Consider the following 13,778-nt stretch of genomic DNA (forward strand, 5'->3'; position numbering starts at 1 on the left):
TTTTGTTGATTTTTTTATACTAGTATTTCTGCATTTCTGTATAATATATAGATTCTGATATTTTTTGTTTCTAATGTTACAGCATTTATATGAATTACTGCAGTAATGTAACTCTTCATTTAAAAATAATCTAGTGCAAAATATTTACTTGAGTATAGCAGGAAATCTTGAAAAGCCTTTATTTCATTATTTAACATTCACAKGCTTTCTTGTATGTAGCTTTAAAGATCATTGTTTCTTTGCTCTGATTTAAGAACCTTTTCACAAACTTTCATAGGACATAGGTTAACTGGGCTTACTGGAAGACTAATTTACTGTTTAAGGTAAAATCAGAGATGCATATGATAAAGATTCAAGTATTCTTTTTTCTATATTGCTTCAATTTTGAATATTTCTTTTTCTAGTGGAAAGGAAAAGCAGTGCCCAGAGTTAATTCTGAAGCATACATCTCCAAATCCTTATTATTTACTAGAAATTGTATAATACTAGTAGAAGTACCAAGAGCTGGTGCAGCAAAAGGCAGCCTTGTGCAATCTTGACTGATGCCTTATGTCATGTTGTATACCCTTAGCGTGCTTTCTTGGTATTTGTGTCCYGTCAAAAATTCTGTCTAATTAAAACTTTCATAAGTAAAGAAAACTGGTTTCCATGTTTTTAATTAAAAGCAAGTAAGTAATCTGCTGCAGCTCTCACTAAAATCAATGTGTGTGGGTTTGTGTTTTGTTCTTTTGCCTTTTTTTGTTTCCTATRTGAACATGAACACTGTAGCATACATATAATGTATTTTTATCTTTGTTCATGTTTTTAAGGCTGACAAAGAATTTGTATGGTCTTTATGGAAACGTCTTCAAGTGTCAAATCCAGATATTACACAAGCTGTCAGYTTGATTGTGGAAAGGTGAGTAATCTTTAATTTAGAAAAATGCATATTTTAAAAACGGTAATAAAAGTTCCATTGTTCAATTTTTGTGAATATGAGCTTGGTATAAGATTTGTATGTTGTACCTCTTGTAAGTTGAAGTGCTTCATGCTTGAAAAGTGTATTTACTGAGGTTTTTGTGCTGGCATTGAATTCAGCTCTTTAAACAAATTATGAGCATATTGTATATTAACATATTGTTATATCCTGCATATAAATAAATACCATTCCACAGAATTCTACAAATTTTATAGTGCATGTAAACAAGCTATAACCATATGATTCTTCTACTGAAGTAGCAAAAGGAGGTAAATAAAGTATTCTAGTTTCATAAGAAGTCAGATTAACAGTTCTGTTTTTGGATTGTGTATATTAACACTTAAAAAAGTCAAAGCTTCAGACTTCATAAGATAAAAGCTTACTATGCAGTTTAAATTATATTCCTGAGAGGATATTAATGATAATTTCCTCATGGCATTTATCTATTAGCATCTGATTACTACAAGTATTAATTAATCATCACAGGATGTCATTGATGGTTTCTTGAATGTTAATATTTACATATATGTGTGTATATATATGATTTTTTTTGGGACAAAGACAGGGAAAACGTGAGTTGATAATGTATTGTTATGGGACTTCATCACTTGATTATGTCTCTTAGATTGCTCTGCTTTTTTTTAATCCATCATTTAAAGAAAAATGAAGATTTTACCAAGATTAGTTGTGAAGCTTGTCATAAAAGCAGGAGGGATTCTAGTTCTTTTGGGTTTCTACTTACTGCTTTAAAATCAAAAGGCATCTTTTATGTCATATYTTTGCTTTCTTAACTTGATTAGCTAAAATTCTTCAACTTTTGGAGAGAGCATGCCAGTTATTTATCCTGACTTACATTTGCTATAGTAGTGTCCCATCTTCTGACAATCTTCTGCATTGCATGAAGCAATGAAAATTTTGCCAAAAATAGAATGTGATCATGTAATTAAAATGGAAGTTTTAAAGCATTTTATCCAGTGGAAGAAATAGATCCTGCAACCTGTAAGCTTGTGTTAAAAGCAACAGTTACCTGAGAATTCAGATGTAGTCACAGGTYGTGGTAAGCTGGGGATCGGTGGCGAGACATGCACCTACAGAGCGAGCAGTAGTTTGGCTCTGTGGTCATCATTCATATGCTACCTTGATATGGGTTGCATGTTACAGTTTGGTAGTGATTATTTAAAAATAACAAATGAGGAATTAAGAACAATTTAGAACAATTTTTCATTTATGCTGAAACAAACTTGTTTTATGAGGAAATGTATTTGTCATGTGGTCATACAGTTTTTTCATTTTCAAACATAAAATATTTGATTATATATACCCAGACTTGTATTTATTTTTCTATACTTAAACATAAATAAATATATATGCAATTAGAAACTATCTTAAACTTCAGCTCATACAGATAACTGAATGATACGGAAAACTACCTCATTCACATATCACAGAATCACAGCATCACCGAATATTCAAGGTTGGAAGGGAYCTCTRGAGATCATCTTAGTCCAACCCCCCGCTCAAGCAGGCATACCCAGAGCATGTGGCACAGGGTGGCAGCCAAGCGGGTTTTGAAGACCTCCAGAGATGGAGACTCCACAACCCAATTCCCACAATWTGTGGGAATACACCGATCCTGAGCTTGGAGGAAGTGGTGCTTGAATATTAGCCAGCTCTCCTGGACTCCCTTTCCTTCTAGGACCCTGACCCAGGGGACTGCTCCAAGAAGCTCCCTGAAGAGGTCAAAGTTGTCTCTCTTGAAGTCTAGGGTTGCAATCCTACTTTTCACCCAGCTTCCTCCACGCAGGATCATGAATTCCAACATCTTGTGGTGACTGCAGCCCAGACTGCCTCCAACCCTCACATTTCTCTCCAGACCATCTCTGTTAGTATCAGGTCTAGCAGCTCCCCTCCCCTTGGCTCCTCAACCACCTGTATCAAGAAGTTATCTGCAATGTTCTGCAGGAACCTCCTGGACTGTCTGTTCCTGGCTGTGTGGTCTTCCCAGCAGATATCAGGGTAGTTGAAGTCCCCTCAGGAGGACCAGGGTCTGCGATCAGGAGGCTTCTTGCAGCTGACCGTAGAAGGCTTTGTCCACTTTCTCTTCCTGGTCAGGAGGCCTGTAGTAAAYTCCCGCCACCGTGTTGCCCCTGTTGGCTTTGCCCTTTAATCCTCACCCACAGGTTCTCTATTCGTGCTCCGTCCTCCCCTATGCTGAGCTCCTATATAGTTAAAAGCAGTACTTTAATGGGAAGTGTAGAGGTTTATCAATATTATTGAATTGGTGTTGCATATAAAAATCTGCAGAATCTTAAGATCAAGTCCCATATAGAGATGACAGCACATTTAAAAAAATGGTCATCATTTGATAAATGATATTCAGCTTATGATCTTGGGCTCTTTTATGCCTATATAAACTATAGTTTTTTCTTAATCATGATTAGAAATATTTCTGTGCAAGGTAGATAGTAYTTCATTTAAATGAGATTTTATTACTGTCTATGCGTTATACAGCAATAATGAGTGAGTTTCCATGTTTAAATTGAGGCTTAAGTGCCATCTTGTTGCACGCAAAAGTGACTTCTTTAATGTGRTAGAATTATTTGTGATATTCCTTTAATGTCTTCCTTCTACCTATCTTATTTGCTTAGAAAAAATATCTCTTCCACATAAAGTCAATGATTAACATAATTTGTGTGTTTGTATGGCCTTTATGTAGACAAGCTGGTACTCTTACTCAAAAACATCCCAGCATGTTTATATTTAGGTGGTTGGTAGTTTTTTTTTAGGCGGTACTTCCTTCTTTTAGAAGTACACTGATGCTTTAGAAGAGCTTGCATGAACTCAAGGCTGTACATCTACCTCGCACCTTTTTCAGAGATACAGAACTAAGAACAGATTGCTTCCATAGCATCTCCTTAGGTGCTGTCAATGCTCAAAAGAATCCTGGAATGTGTTTAGATAAAACACATTCAATATACATAAATGTTATTAATCAAAAATCTGTGTTTGCTTTGATTTTTGACAGATTAAGAAATAGCAATTAGCACTAACAGTATATAAATAGAGGGAGCTTTCTCTTTAATTGATGTAGCTTCATTTGTACTAGGGTCTAGCTGCCTCTTCAGAAATAATTTCTAGACCCGCTCTTATCTGTGAATGTTTCTACACCTCCAAATTACAGCTCCATATCTTCTATCATAACTTTTCCAGCTATTGCTTTGTCATGTTTTCCTAAGCTGTACATTCCTTCAGCTTTCTACACTCTTTTCATTTTAGATTTTGATACCAGCACAAAATTGGTATACCTCAGTTCAAGTATGTTAATTGGTTATCAGAAAATCTACTACCTTGGCATTGCTGCTAGCCAGAAGGCTGCAGAGGTAGTAATTTCTGGGATTTGTAGGTCTACCACAAGCATGCAGACTTAAAGAATAATGACATGACTAAGAAATAAAAGCAAAATGATTACTGAAATGGGCCACTCGATAGGATATGTGGTGCTTACAACTACATTCTGCATAGTTGTTGCTGCAAGAGCTGCAAATTGAGAATTTACACTTACAGACATTTAAAAAGTTAACWTAAGTCTCCTCAGAGATTTCTCCCCTCACGTATAATTATTGACTGTTGACACAGTCCTACTGTTACGCTTTGAGGGAGGGCAAATTTTGTAGATGAATCTCCTTGTGTTGCAGCTGATCCTGCAGGGTGAGAGGGACTGGGGGCGGCTGGACTCACCTCTAAATAGGGGTACCAAAAACTGAKTTAGCTGCAGGCCCTGCTCTGGCAGCAGCAGGTTCATCAACAGTCTGTCAACAGCTGCTTCGACCACCTTCCAAGCAAAGAGTCGAGTTCACGAGCAGCAGGGTTTGTTCAAGGGCAACATTTCCAAGGCAGGTTGGGATGTTTGTAGGGGACATTGTGCACTGCAGCGTGGGGCTCTTGGCTGGCTCTGAGGCGCACATGTGCAGACATCTCTTGCCCCAGAGCAKGGAGAGGCCTGTTGGTCTCGAGGAGCATCCTCAGGTGGCCCGACCCGAGAGGGGAGGAGAGGGGTTCAGCCCGTCAACGCATCCAGCGGTTGCAATGGAGTCGTCCCTGCACTTCTGCCCTCCTTCCTTCACCTTTTGTTGGGGCCTGCTCCCTCGCAACAACCTTTTATGTATTTTCTTTCACATTTAGGTGGAGCTTGGGTGACTGTAGTCATGCTCACTTTTGTTACTGATTGGTGAAAAAGTCTCTTGCTTTCATTTAAAGATGGAGTGGAAAAGCTAAAGTACCTGTTCACTGTGAGGGTTGTACGTTGGAGCTGAGTAACCTTGGGAATAGAGGTGGCATTGGCATTACAATGAGCCTACAATGAGCACCGTTCATCGAAAAGGAGTGGTTTGCCACCCTTGCTGGCTCAGCATGGACATCCCAGGTGTCCCACAGGGTTCAGTACTGGGCCCAGTGCTGTTCAACCTGTTCACCCRTGACTTGGACGAGGCCACAGAGGGCACCCTGAGCAGCTTTGTGGATGATCCCAAGCTGGGTGGAGTGGCCGACACTCCAGAGAGCTGCGCTGCCATTAAGAGGGACCTGGACAGGCTGGTGAGTTGGGCAGAGAGGAACCTCGTGAGGTTCAACAAGGACAAGGGCAGGGTCCTGCCCCTGGGCAGGAATAAGCCCAGGCCCCAGCTCAGATTAGGGGCTGACCTGCTGGAGAGCAGCTCCGCAGAGAGGGACCTGGGAGTCCTGGTGGACACCAAGTTAGCCACGAGGCAGCAGTGCCCTCGTGGCCAAGAAGGCCAATGGGCTCCTGATTACATGAGGAGTATGTTGGCAGCAGGGGGAGGGAGGGGATCCTGCCCCTCTGCTCAGCTCTGGGGAGGCCAAACCTGGAGCACTGGGGGCAGCTCTGGGCTCCCCAGGACAAGGGGGACGTGGAGCTTCTCGAGAGGGTCCAGCGGAGAGCGACAAAGGTGATTAAGGGACTGGAGCATCTCTCATGTGAGGGGAGACTGAGTGAGCTGGGCCTGTTTAGCCTGGAGAAGAGAGACTGAGAGGGGATCTGATCAATATTTGCAAGCACCTGCAGGGAGAATGTAGGAAGGAAAGGACCAAGCTCTTCTCAGCGTACAGGTCGAACCACAGGCAGATCCATGTGCGTGTGAGGAACAATTTCTTTGCTGTGAGGGTGCCAGAGCCCTGGCACAGGCTGCCCAGGGAGGCTGTGGACTCTCCTTCTCTGGAGATCTTCCMAACCYGCCTGSATGYCGYCCTGTGCCCCGTGCTCTGGGTGTCCCTGCTGGAGCAKGGGGTTGGACTGGATGATCTCTAGAGGTCCCTTCCAACCTCTACCAGTCTGTCATTCTGTGATCTTACTGTGTATCTCCCACTGGGCAGCTGCTGTGCAGCTTATTGAYGATGCATCACAGCGGTACAGCAGAGTACAGCCTCGGTGTCTTCAACTCACCCTCCGTATCTCCTCTGCAGCTGCTAGAGGGACAGGTTGGGCTGCCGAGGGAGCTGCGAAGGAGCAGAGTCCCTGCAAACCAACCGTCCTGGGAGTGGCARCAGTGTCTCACCCCTCACAGCCCTCTGTAATGCCCAAACTTCTGTTAGGCTGGCCCTATTTTTTTGCTAAGTTCTCCCTTTTCAAGAAATTCTTCCACACCTACCCATGCTGATACGTTTTGCGTCTTGCCTTAATTTACTGGGAAKTTTTGAAATATATGCAAATAGAATAAAATGGACCTTCTAAATGTCATGAATAGCATGAATTTTTGTCTAGTTTTATTTTCCAGTGTGTTCTTGCCACTGTAAATTCCAAAATCAGCTAACTCTTCATGCTTAACAAGTTACTGTCTTCACTGTAGTTTATCTGAGATCATAAGACTGCTGCTTACAGAAACATGATAGAATTTATAAAAGAATAGATCTTCCTATATCCCTTATAATATAGATGATGAGCTTATAAATATTATCCAGCAAAGACTGGGAGAATTTGAAAGGGTAGTATTAGCCATATGATYAGGTCTTATATTTTTTGTTTTAGACACTATTATTTATAGTACAGTTCATCCCCACCTCCCACAAGTCTTAGAGGAAAATGTAGAGGGTATAATTTGGGGTTGAATGGTGGTATGAAATTAACAGTAGGTATCTATTATTTGTCTGCTATTTTGAAATGCTTTCATGGTCCCAAAATAGAAGTTCACCTGCCCTAAAATTGTAAAAATTTTAACTATGTCTTTTTATGGCTGTGCTGTTAATTCCAATAATACACCAATGATATTTTACTTTTCAGCAGTCTTTGCAGTTCTCGCTGTTAACTGTAACTGTATTCACATTTTAATATTCAGATATAAACAAAAAATTATCTTTACTGTGCAAATGAGAAATGCCTTTGGGATATGTAAAAGCCTCCAGGTATTTTCAAACAAGCCACTGTAAAAGTATATCTCATGTTAGTGTACTTTCAAGCTACTTTAAATACTATTGATCTCAATATTATGTAAAGAGCATGCTATTTCTAGTTCACTGAAGCCTTTTGAAACACACATTTTTTTGATGATGAATTAAAAAAGGTGCTTTCTGACACCTTTTACGGGCGAATTCTTGCAAAAATTCGAATAGAATTGGGGTTCAAATTGGATTATCAAAGATAATGAAAGCTTTATACAAACCGTGAGAGTCTTCCTTAAGACTCTTGCAATATGTGAAGTCCTGAAAGGATCAACTCATGCTGACTTATCCTCTGGGGATTCGAGCTGACTCTCTTCCTTATGACAGGAAGATGCAGATGGATTCAACAGTGATCAAACTGTGAACTGTGGCAGTGATAAAACACTTAGTAGATAGGGACTGTGTTATTCCGTATTATTCCCTTGCAAATACATACACATGGAAGGCTTGCCTTAAAATACGTATTTTGCATGCCTGAAGTCCAAAGCAATGAGACTCTGAATGCTACTGCCAGCATTAATACAGTTTCTGTTCTTTTCCTGGAGAATTGCTTTAATCTAAACATATATAAATGGAAGAAAACTAGGCTGAGGAATAAGTGATCAAAAATAATGAAGAATTATTGAAATAATAATCACAGAACCTTACTATGCTGCAGTTTGTAACATCCTTGTAATTGTACTGTGCATAGCATGTTGTCAAAMAAATGTTAAACATCAGGTTGTCATGGGTTCTTTACTGGGTGAAGATTAGCAGATGTACAGAAAATGACATACTTCATATGCCAAAGGATTAGTGTTCTGTAGGTATGAGCATTATAGATTGCTGATATTAATTGAGAAATAAAGAGTTGCAATTTGCATCTTCTGAAGGGATGATAAAGAGCTTTTTTTATAGCACTTACCACTTCATTGTTGTCCAAATTAGCAGAACCAAAATGGCAAGAGAAATAGGAAGTAAACAAGAGTTAATACATTTCCAAAGTACCTTACTATTTTGTCACTCTGAATTTAAAATAAAGTGCACTCCAGTTATCATCACTCAATAAAGTGGATGGAATAATAGAGCATAAGGGCATAACCTTTCTATCTAAGGTCAAATAATTGTGATTGTCTACAGTTGATGAAAGTTTAATATCCTGTTTCATTAAAAATTCTCAGAACATTGAACATAAGTCAACATTCCATGGAGAAGAAAGTATTATGCAGCTTGCATGTGTGCATATCTGCATATCGGAGCACAAAATATTGACATGATAATTGCAGTCAAGCCTGATTGAACAGTGGCCTCTGGGAATTCAGCTGGTGTTGTACCAACTGGATGGCTGCTCAGGACACAGTTTGAAATGCAAGGTGCAAGTTAGCACTTTATTCAGCACAGGCAGGCATCATTTAAAAATCCTTGGGGGAAACCCTGGTGATGTGCAGATGTTAAAACAGTCTGTTCTGAAGTGCTGATATTTTGAACACTGTAAGAAGCTTGTGTGTTTTAGATGAAAAATGTTTGCAAAATTATTAAGGAACAATGTCGCTTAATTTTCTGTACCACTTAGTATAAAGAGATGTGTAGAATCGTATGCATATTGCTTAAAATAAGAGACTTTGTTAAACCATCGAATGAATGAAATCAATCAATTTAAAAATACAAGAAAAAAATGTTTTCTGTAATGATACTTTCCAGTTCTAATATAGTAGAATAGATAGCAAAATATAACTCTATAAAGAAATAGTTTAATATGTAAGGAAATAAGAATTTATGATTTTTATGTACTTCAATTTGAAATCATTTTTTAAAAAAAGCTCATTTAGGCTTATGCTGTTTTCTTAAGAAAATTATTTCTGTATTAAAATGAGTCATTTACATGTTTTTCCTCATCTGTCTAAATCTTTCAAAAGCATTATTTATAAATATTAAAAGTTTTAAAAGGATAAATTGGTAATTATGTGTGTCAGTTCAAAAATGCATTGTGACACACATTCTTTTCATTTGTAGGATCTGAGGTGAAATGAAACTGCATTACTAAATGATTTTCTTCACTTGGGTTTTCATCTTCCTTTCTTAATAAGTACACAGGAAAAAAACAGTTCCGTTTGCATCTGAAAGAGTACAGGCTTAAACCTTTTTTACGCTAACTGCAGACTGTGCAGGCACAGAGGTGTCTGTACGGAATAAACTGTGGTCTTGATCATTGGTGCCATATTTACAGTAATGAGAGTGTCTTTTATACAACTGCACTATATGGATGATTCATTTCCTATTTAGTAGGAGGAATGAATGTATGCGCATGTATCAAGTCTGTCAGAGAACTGAAGAACAGGAAAGATAATAACCAAATTAAATGCTACACCATACAAATTGATGTTGTACAACTTCCTAATCTTGTATCCTTTAGATTAAAAAAAAATCCCTCAACATRGCAATTTTCTAGATGCGATTAATTTTTAGTTACATACTATCAGTACTTTTTTTTTGTTAACCCCAAAAGTTCAAGGCTTGCAGAGTATGTAAGGCCAAATTTGTTACATYCTCCAAAATACTCCTTAAAATGCTCCATTTGGTAAAACTGAAATGAGGTATGCAAAGAAACATCTGAACAGCAAGTTAATGATTTATTAGTTTTTTTACTTAATTGATATAAAAAATGAATAATTATATACCACTCCACATTATTTTTCTTGACAAATTGTTAATTGCTTGGCTGATACAAATTAAGACCTGTGGTAAAAACAGTTCCTCCCTAGAGTGCTTTTGCTGAAGATTTTAGGAATCTCAGTATTTTTTAGTCCTCACAAAACATTTGGGTTTTGAAAATCTTAAGGTTTTTATGATGATTATTCTATTTTCACACAACATTCATAGTTAAATGTTTCCTCACAGTCTAATATTTCATTTCTGACAAGCCATTAAAAAAGGGGCCAAACCTCAGAAAATGCTATCCTATCTTAGTTTGTTATACATAGCGTAGATAACACAGGAAAAAAATATTAGCTAAGATTATTTTTTCCGTTTCTTTGTTTTAGTGAAAAGTGGAATTTAGATAATCTGTATGGCTAAATACAGCTGTGTTAAACATTTAAAATGGGTAGTACCTATGGGAAAACTGATTGGAGCTTGAAACTTGTACAAATTGACAGCCTCTCTTCACTCCATTTTTCATCCTAAAGAAGTCTGTAAATATTCTTAGCTCACATCATTATTGCTCATCAGTGGTTCTAATTAGCTAAACAGGAGTTTGTCTCAGTCATTGATCATCATCAGCTTCTTGACAGTGCCTGAATTTTTTTCCATATTCCAGGGTATTTTTATAATATRTTGTAAATATATAACAGACGAATTAATAAAATCAGTTTAAGATTTTTCTAAATACTTGTTAGCTTCCTAAAAAGCAGGAGGAGGTTACTGCCATTCATATCAGATCATATTTTAAGGCACTGCAGCAGATCCGATAAGGTTCGGTCATATTACCTAAAGGGTCTGTGGGGAGCTGTCCTGTAATGAGCTTTGGAAGTCATCCTGTGCCACCAGGAGGAGCTGCTGATGAAGTTCCACATGAGGTTTTAATTTATGCTTTAGGCTTCTGACAACATCCTTTGCATGTTTACATTATGATAATTAGGGTTTTCTTTTTTTATGTTTTCCTTCAGCAAGGTGTGACGCTATTAAGTTGTGATGCTACTTTAGTTGGCATTACCATAGTTTTCCATTTGCTTTGATGAATGTAGATCTGTATTTGCAAACTTTGTTCCTTGACAGTTTTATTCAAATGAGATTTTGACCAAACATCTGATGCATAAGGAAAATGCTGTGGTTAGAGATAGAGTGTGAACAACTGGATTGTTGTCATGTATATTTATATATCTACAGGCATGTTTTCTGCTTTAATTTGTAATAAAAGTCTCTTTCTGTCTGAGGTAGGAGCCGTTTGTGCAGCCTAAAGTTATTGTGCTCAAATATCAATAAAATTGGCTTTTCAGATCTCCAGAACAGCTTGTCCTTTTTGTTGGTTCATGGTCTTCTGCTGCTTTACTTGCTGCTTCCAATTCTCTCTTTGAATAAATAAACAAACAGAAGACAAACAAAAATTAAGAAACAAAAAGGTGTGGAGTTCTTTGAGACTTACTTTGGGAAATTTACTTGACCTGTCAGGTTTTCAGATCAGTTAATCTATTAGAAAAGAAATTTAATGAACTTTAAAGCAATCATTTCATGGCTGATTTAAGAGACTGGTTAATTCTCCAGTAGTTACATTAAATTTCATTGAAATTTTGTTAAAAAAAGCCGACTTTTCAAGAGGAGACGGTTGTTAGAGGAGTGAGGAATACAACAGTAAGATATGGTGGATGGTAGATGCAAAATGACTGGAAAGAGTAAAAGTTTATTTCTCAGAAATTAATCTGAAGGAAGTTGAAAACTTCAAAGAAACTGCAGTCTTTCTGGAGGACATCATGTGTTGGACATTTCAGTTAAACATTTGAGGTCAGAATGCAATGTTATTAAGTAGTTTGTGGGCCTTACCCATGTATTTTGGTTTGTAGCCTCTATATCTACACATTACTGTTTGTAACTGTAATGGAGACTTTTTTTTGTCTTTTGAAGCTTTTAAAATTTTTGATTTAGTACATTGTAGTACATGTATACACATGAAATGTGTATAATCTTAAATTTGTAAGCTGTCTACTTGCCAGCTTAGAAAAAAAAAAAATAGCTGAGAAAATTGGGAATGCCATAATACTTGGAAAGAAAAGTACTTGCTGTACCGGGGAGTACTAAGTACTCTGGGTACTGAGTACTATGCCGTACTCCCTGGGTACTCCCTGAGTGYTGAGTTCTGTGCAGCACCCAGGAGTACTGAGGGACCTGGCGGGGGGTTGTTACTGAGCCGCCCCTCTCCATCACCCTCAGGGGTCATGGGGAACAGGGAAGGTGCCGCAGAACTGGAGTAAACCATCGTCGCTCCAGTCTGCATAAAGGGCAAGCGGTCCAGAGTAGAGCAACAGAGGTGATTAAGGACATCTCTCGTTTGAGGAAAGACTGAGAGAGCTGAGCCTGTTTAGCCTGCAGAAGAGAAGATTTATTAAAAAAAAATCCATAAAGGAAATAATTAATATTTATCCAATTTCCCACCCCCCACACGTAAAGCAAATTTAAATATACATATTTTAATTTAGTCTCTTCCTAGACTACACAATTTTCCCAGTATTACTATATGTTAATACTGTTACATTTGTATCACTTACTATTAGGATATCATGCGGTTTCTGAATTGTTAGCTATCTTTGTTTTAAATTCCACATAATTCTTATTTAAATCTTTATTTACTCAGACTTTATATTTTAGCACTTTATTCAAAAATTATAGTATAAGGGCATTAAGAGGGGAAGAGTTCAGCTTTTAAAATCCGTACTTTTAACACTATAATGTGCAGTAATACATAGTAATGCAGAAACAGAGTTACGCCAATTTGTTACCSTTAATGGTCTCTTTTACAAAATACTGTGTTCCTTTTGCAAACCAAGGCTTTTACAGACAACTAATGTTTTTAAACTTACGTGGTCTTGGTCAGATTCACAAGCTTGGCTTCAGCACACTTTCATTCTCTTCCACCTTGCCTATATTTGCATTCTGCTGGAGTGAAAGTTTCTTGAATATTATTCCATAGCTTTTAGGGCCAGCTTATGTCAGAGCAAGGATAATCTGCATGTATGTTCTGCTTCTCTGTCGGCCATAGTGTTGGGAATACCTTAACTGTTTGGCCATTTCATGGAAGGAGAAGGTGTGTATCTCAGTCCTTCAGTGGCAATTAAATATGGTAAGAAATCTGTCATGTGCTGACGAATCTATGTAGCATTACTATTTTAATCCTGCCTAGGAGAGAAACTATTAAAGATATTGGCATTTAAAGCTCAGTTTAGAAAACGGACAGTGATGAGGAAGAGATATTTTATGAAGTGCTAAAAAGTCTTTTTTTTTTTTTTTTTAAACAAAATGTTGTGAATATGACTATAGCCTGTGTTTATTAACCAAATAGCAGGGGCTATGGTCACCTCCATTACCCTAATGGCCCAGTCCTCTGTCCTGCCTTTGTTCCTGCTCCTCCCACTCCTCAGGTCACTTCTCTGATTGTAGATAATAATTTATTAATAATTATTAAATAAAATAGTTATCCATCGTGTTCAGGAGTATAGTTTCAGACAGAGAAAGGCCATGGAATTGACTGTAAGACTCTCATACTCAATTTAGTGTCTCTATCTGCTATGAGGAGAAAAAAAAMCGATTTTGTTCTGTCTGTAGACAGACACACTTTCTGCATTTGGGGAGGAAGACAGATAATTTTAGGTGTTTAAAAATTACATTTAAGGCCTCTTTCTTC

The 13,778-nt window shown here is 37.8% G+C and overlaps 1 protein-coding gene across 1 annotated transcript in view; it reads left to right on the forward strand.

Moving 5' to 3' along the window:
* Positions 1-13,778, forward strand: part of CNTLN (centlein) — a 173,480-nt gene that overhangs the window by 12,632 nt on the left and 147,070 nt on the right. The window contains exon 2 of the mRNA XM_026044024.1: positions 810-898. Coding sequence (XP_025899809.1) covers positions 810-898 — 89 coding nt within the window. The remainder of the gene's footprint in view (positions 1-809; positions 899-13,778) is intronic.

This window comes from Nothoprocta perdicaria, unplaced genomic scaffold (genome assembly GCF_003342845.1).
Source record: "Nothoprocta perdicaria isolate Ctin4 unplaced genomic scaffold, notPer1 scaffold_104, whole genome shotgun sequence".
NCBI lineage: Eukaryota > Metazoa > Chordata > Aves > Tinamiformes > Tinamidae > Nothoprocta > Nothoprocta perdicaria.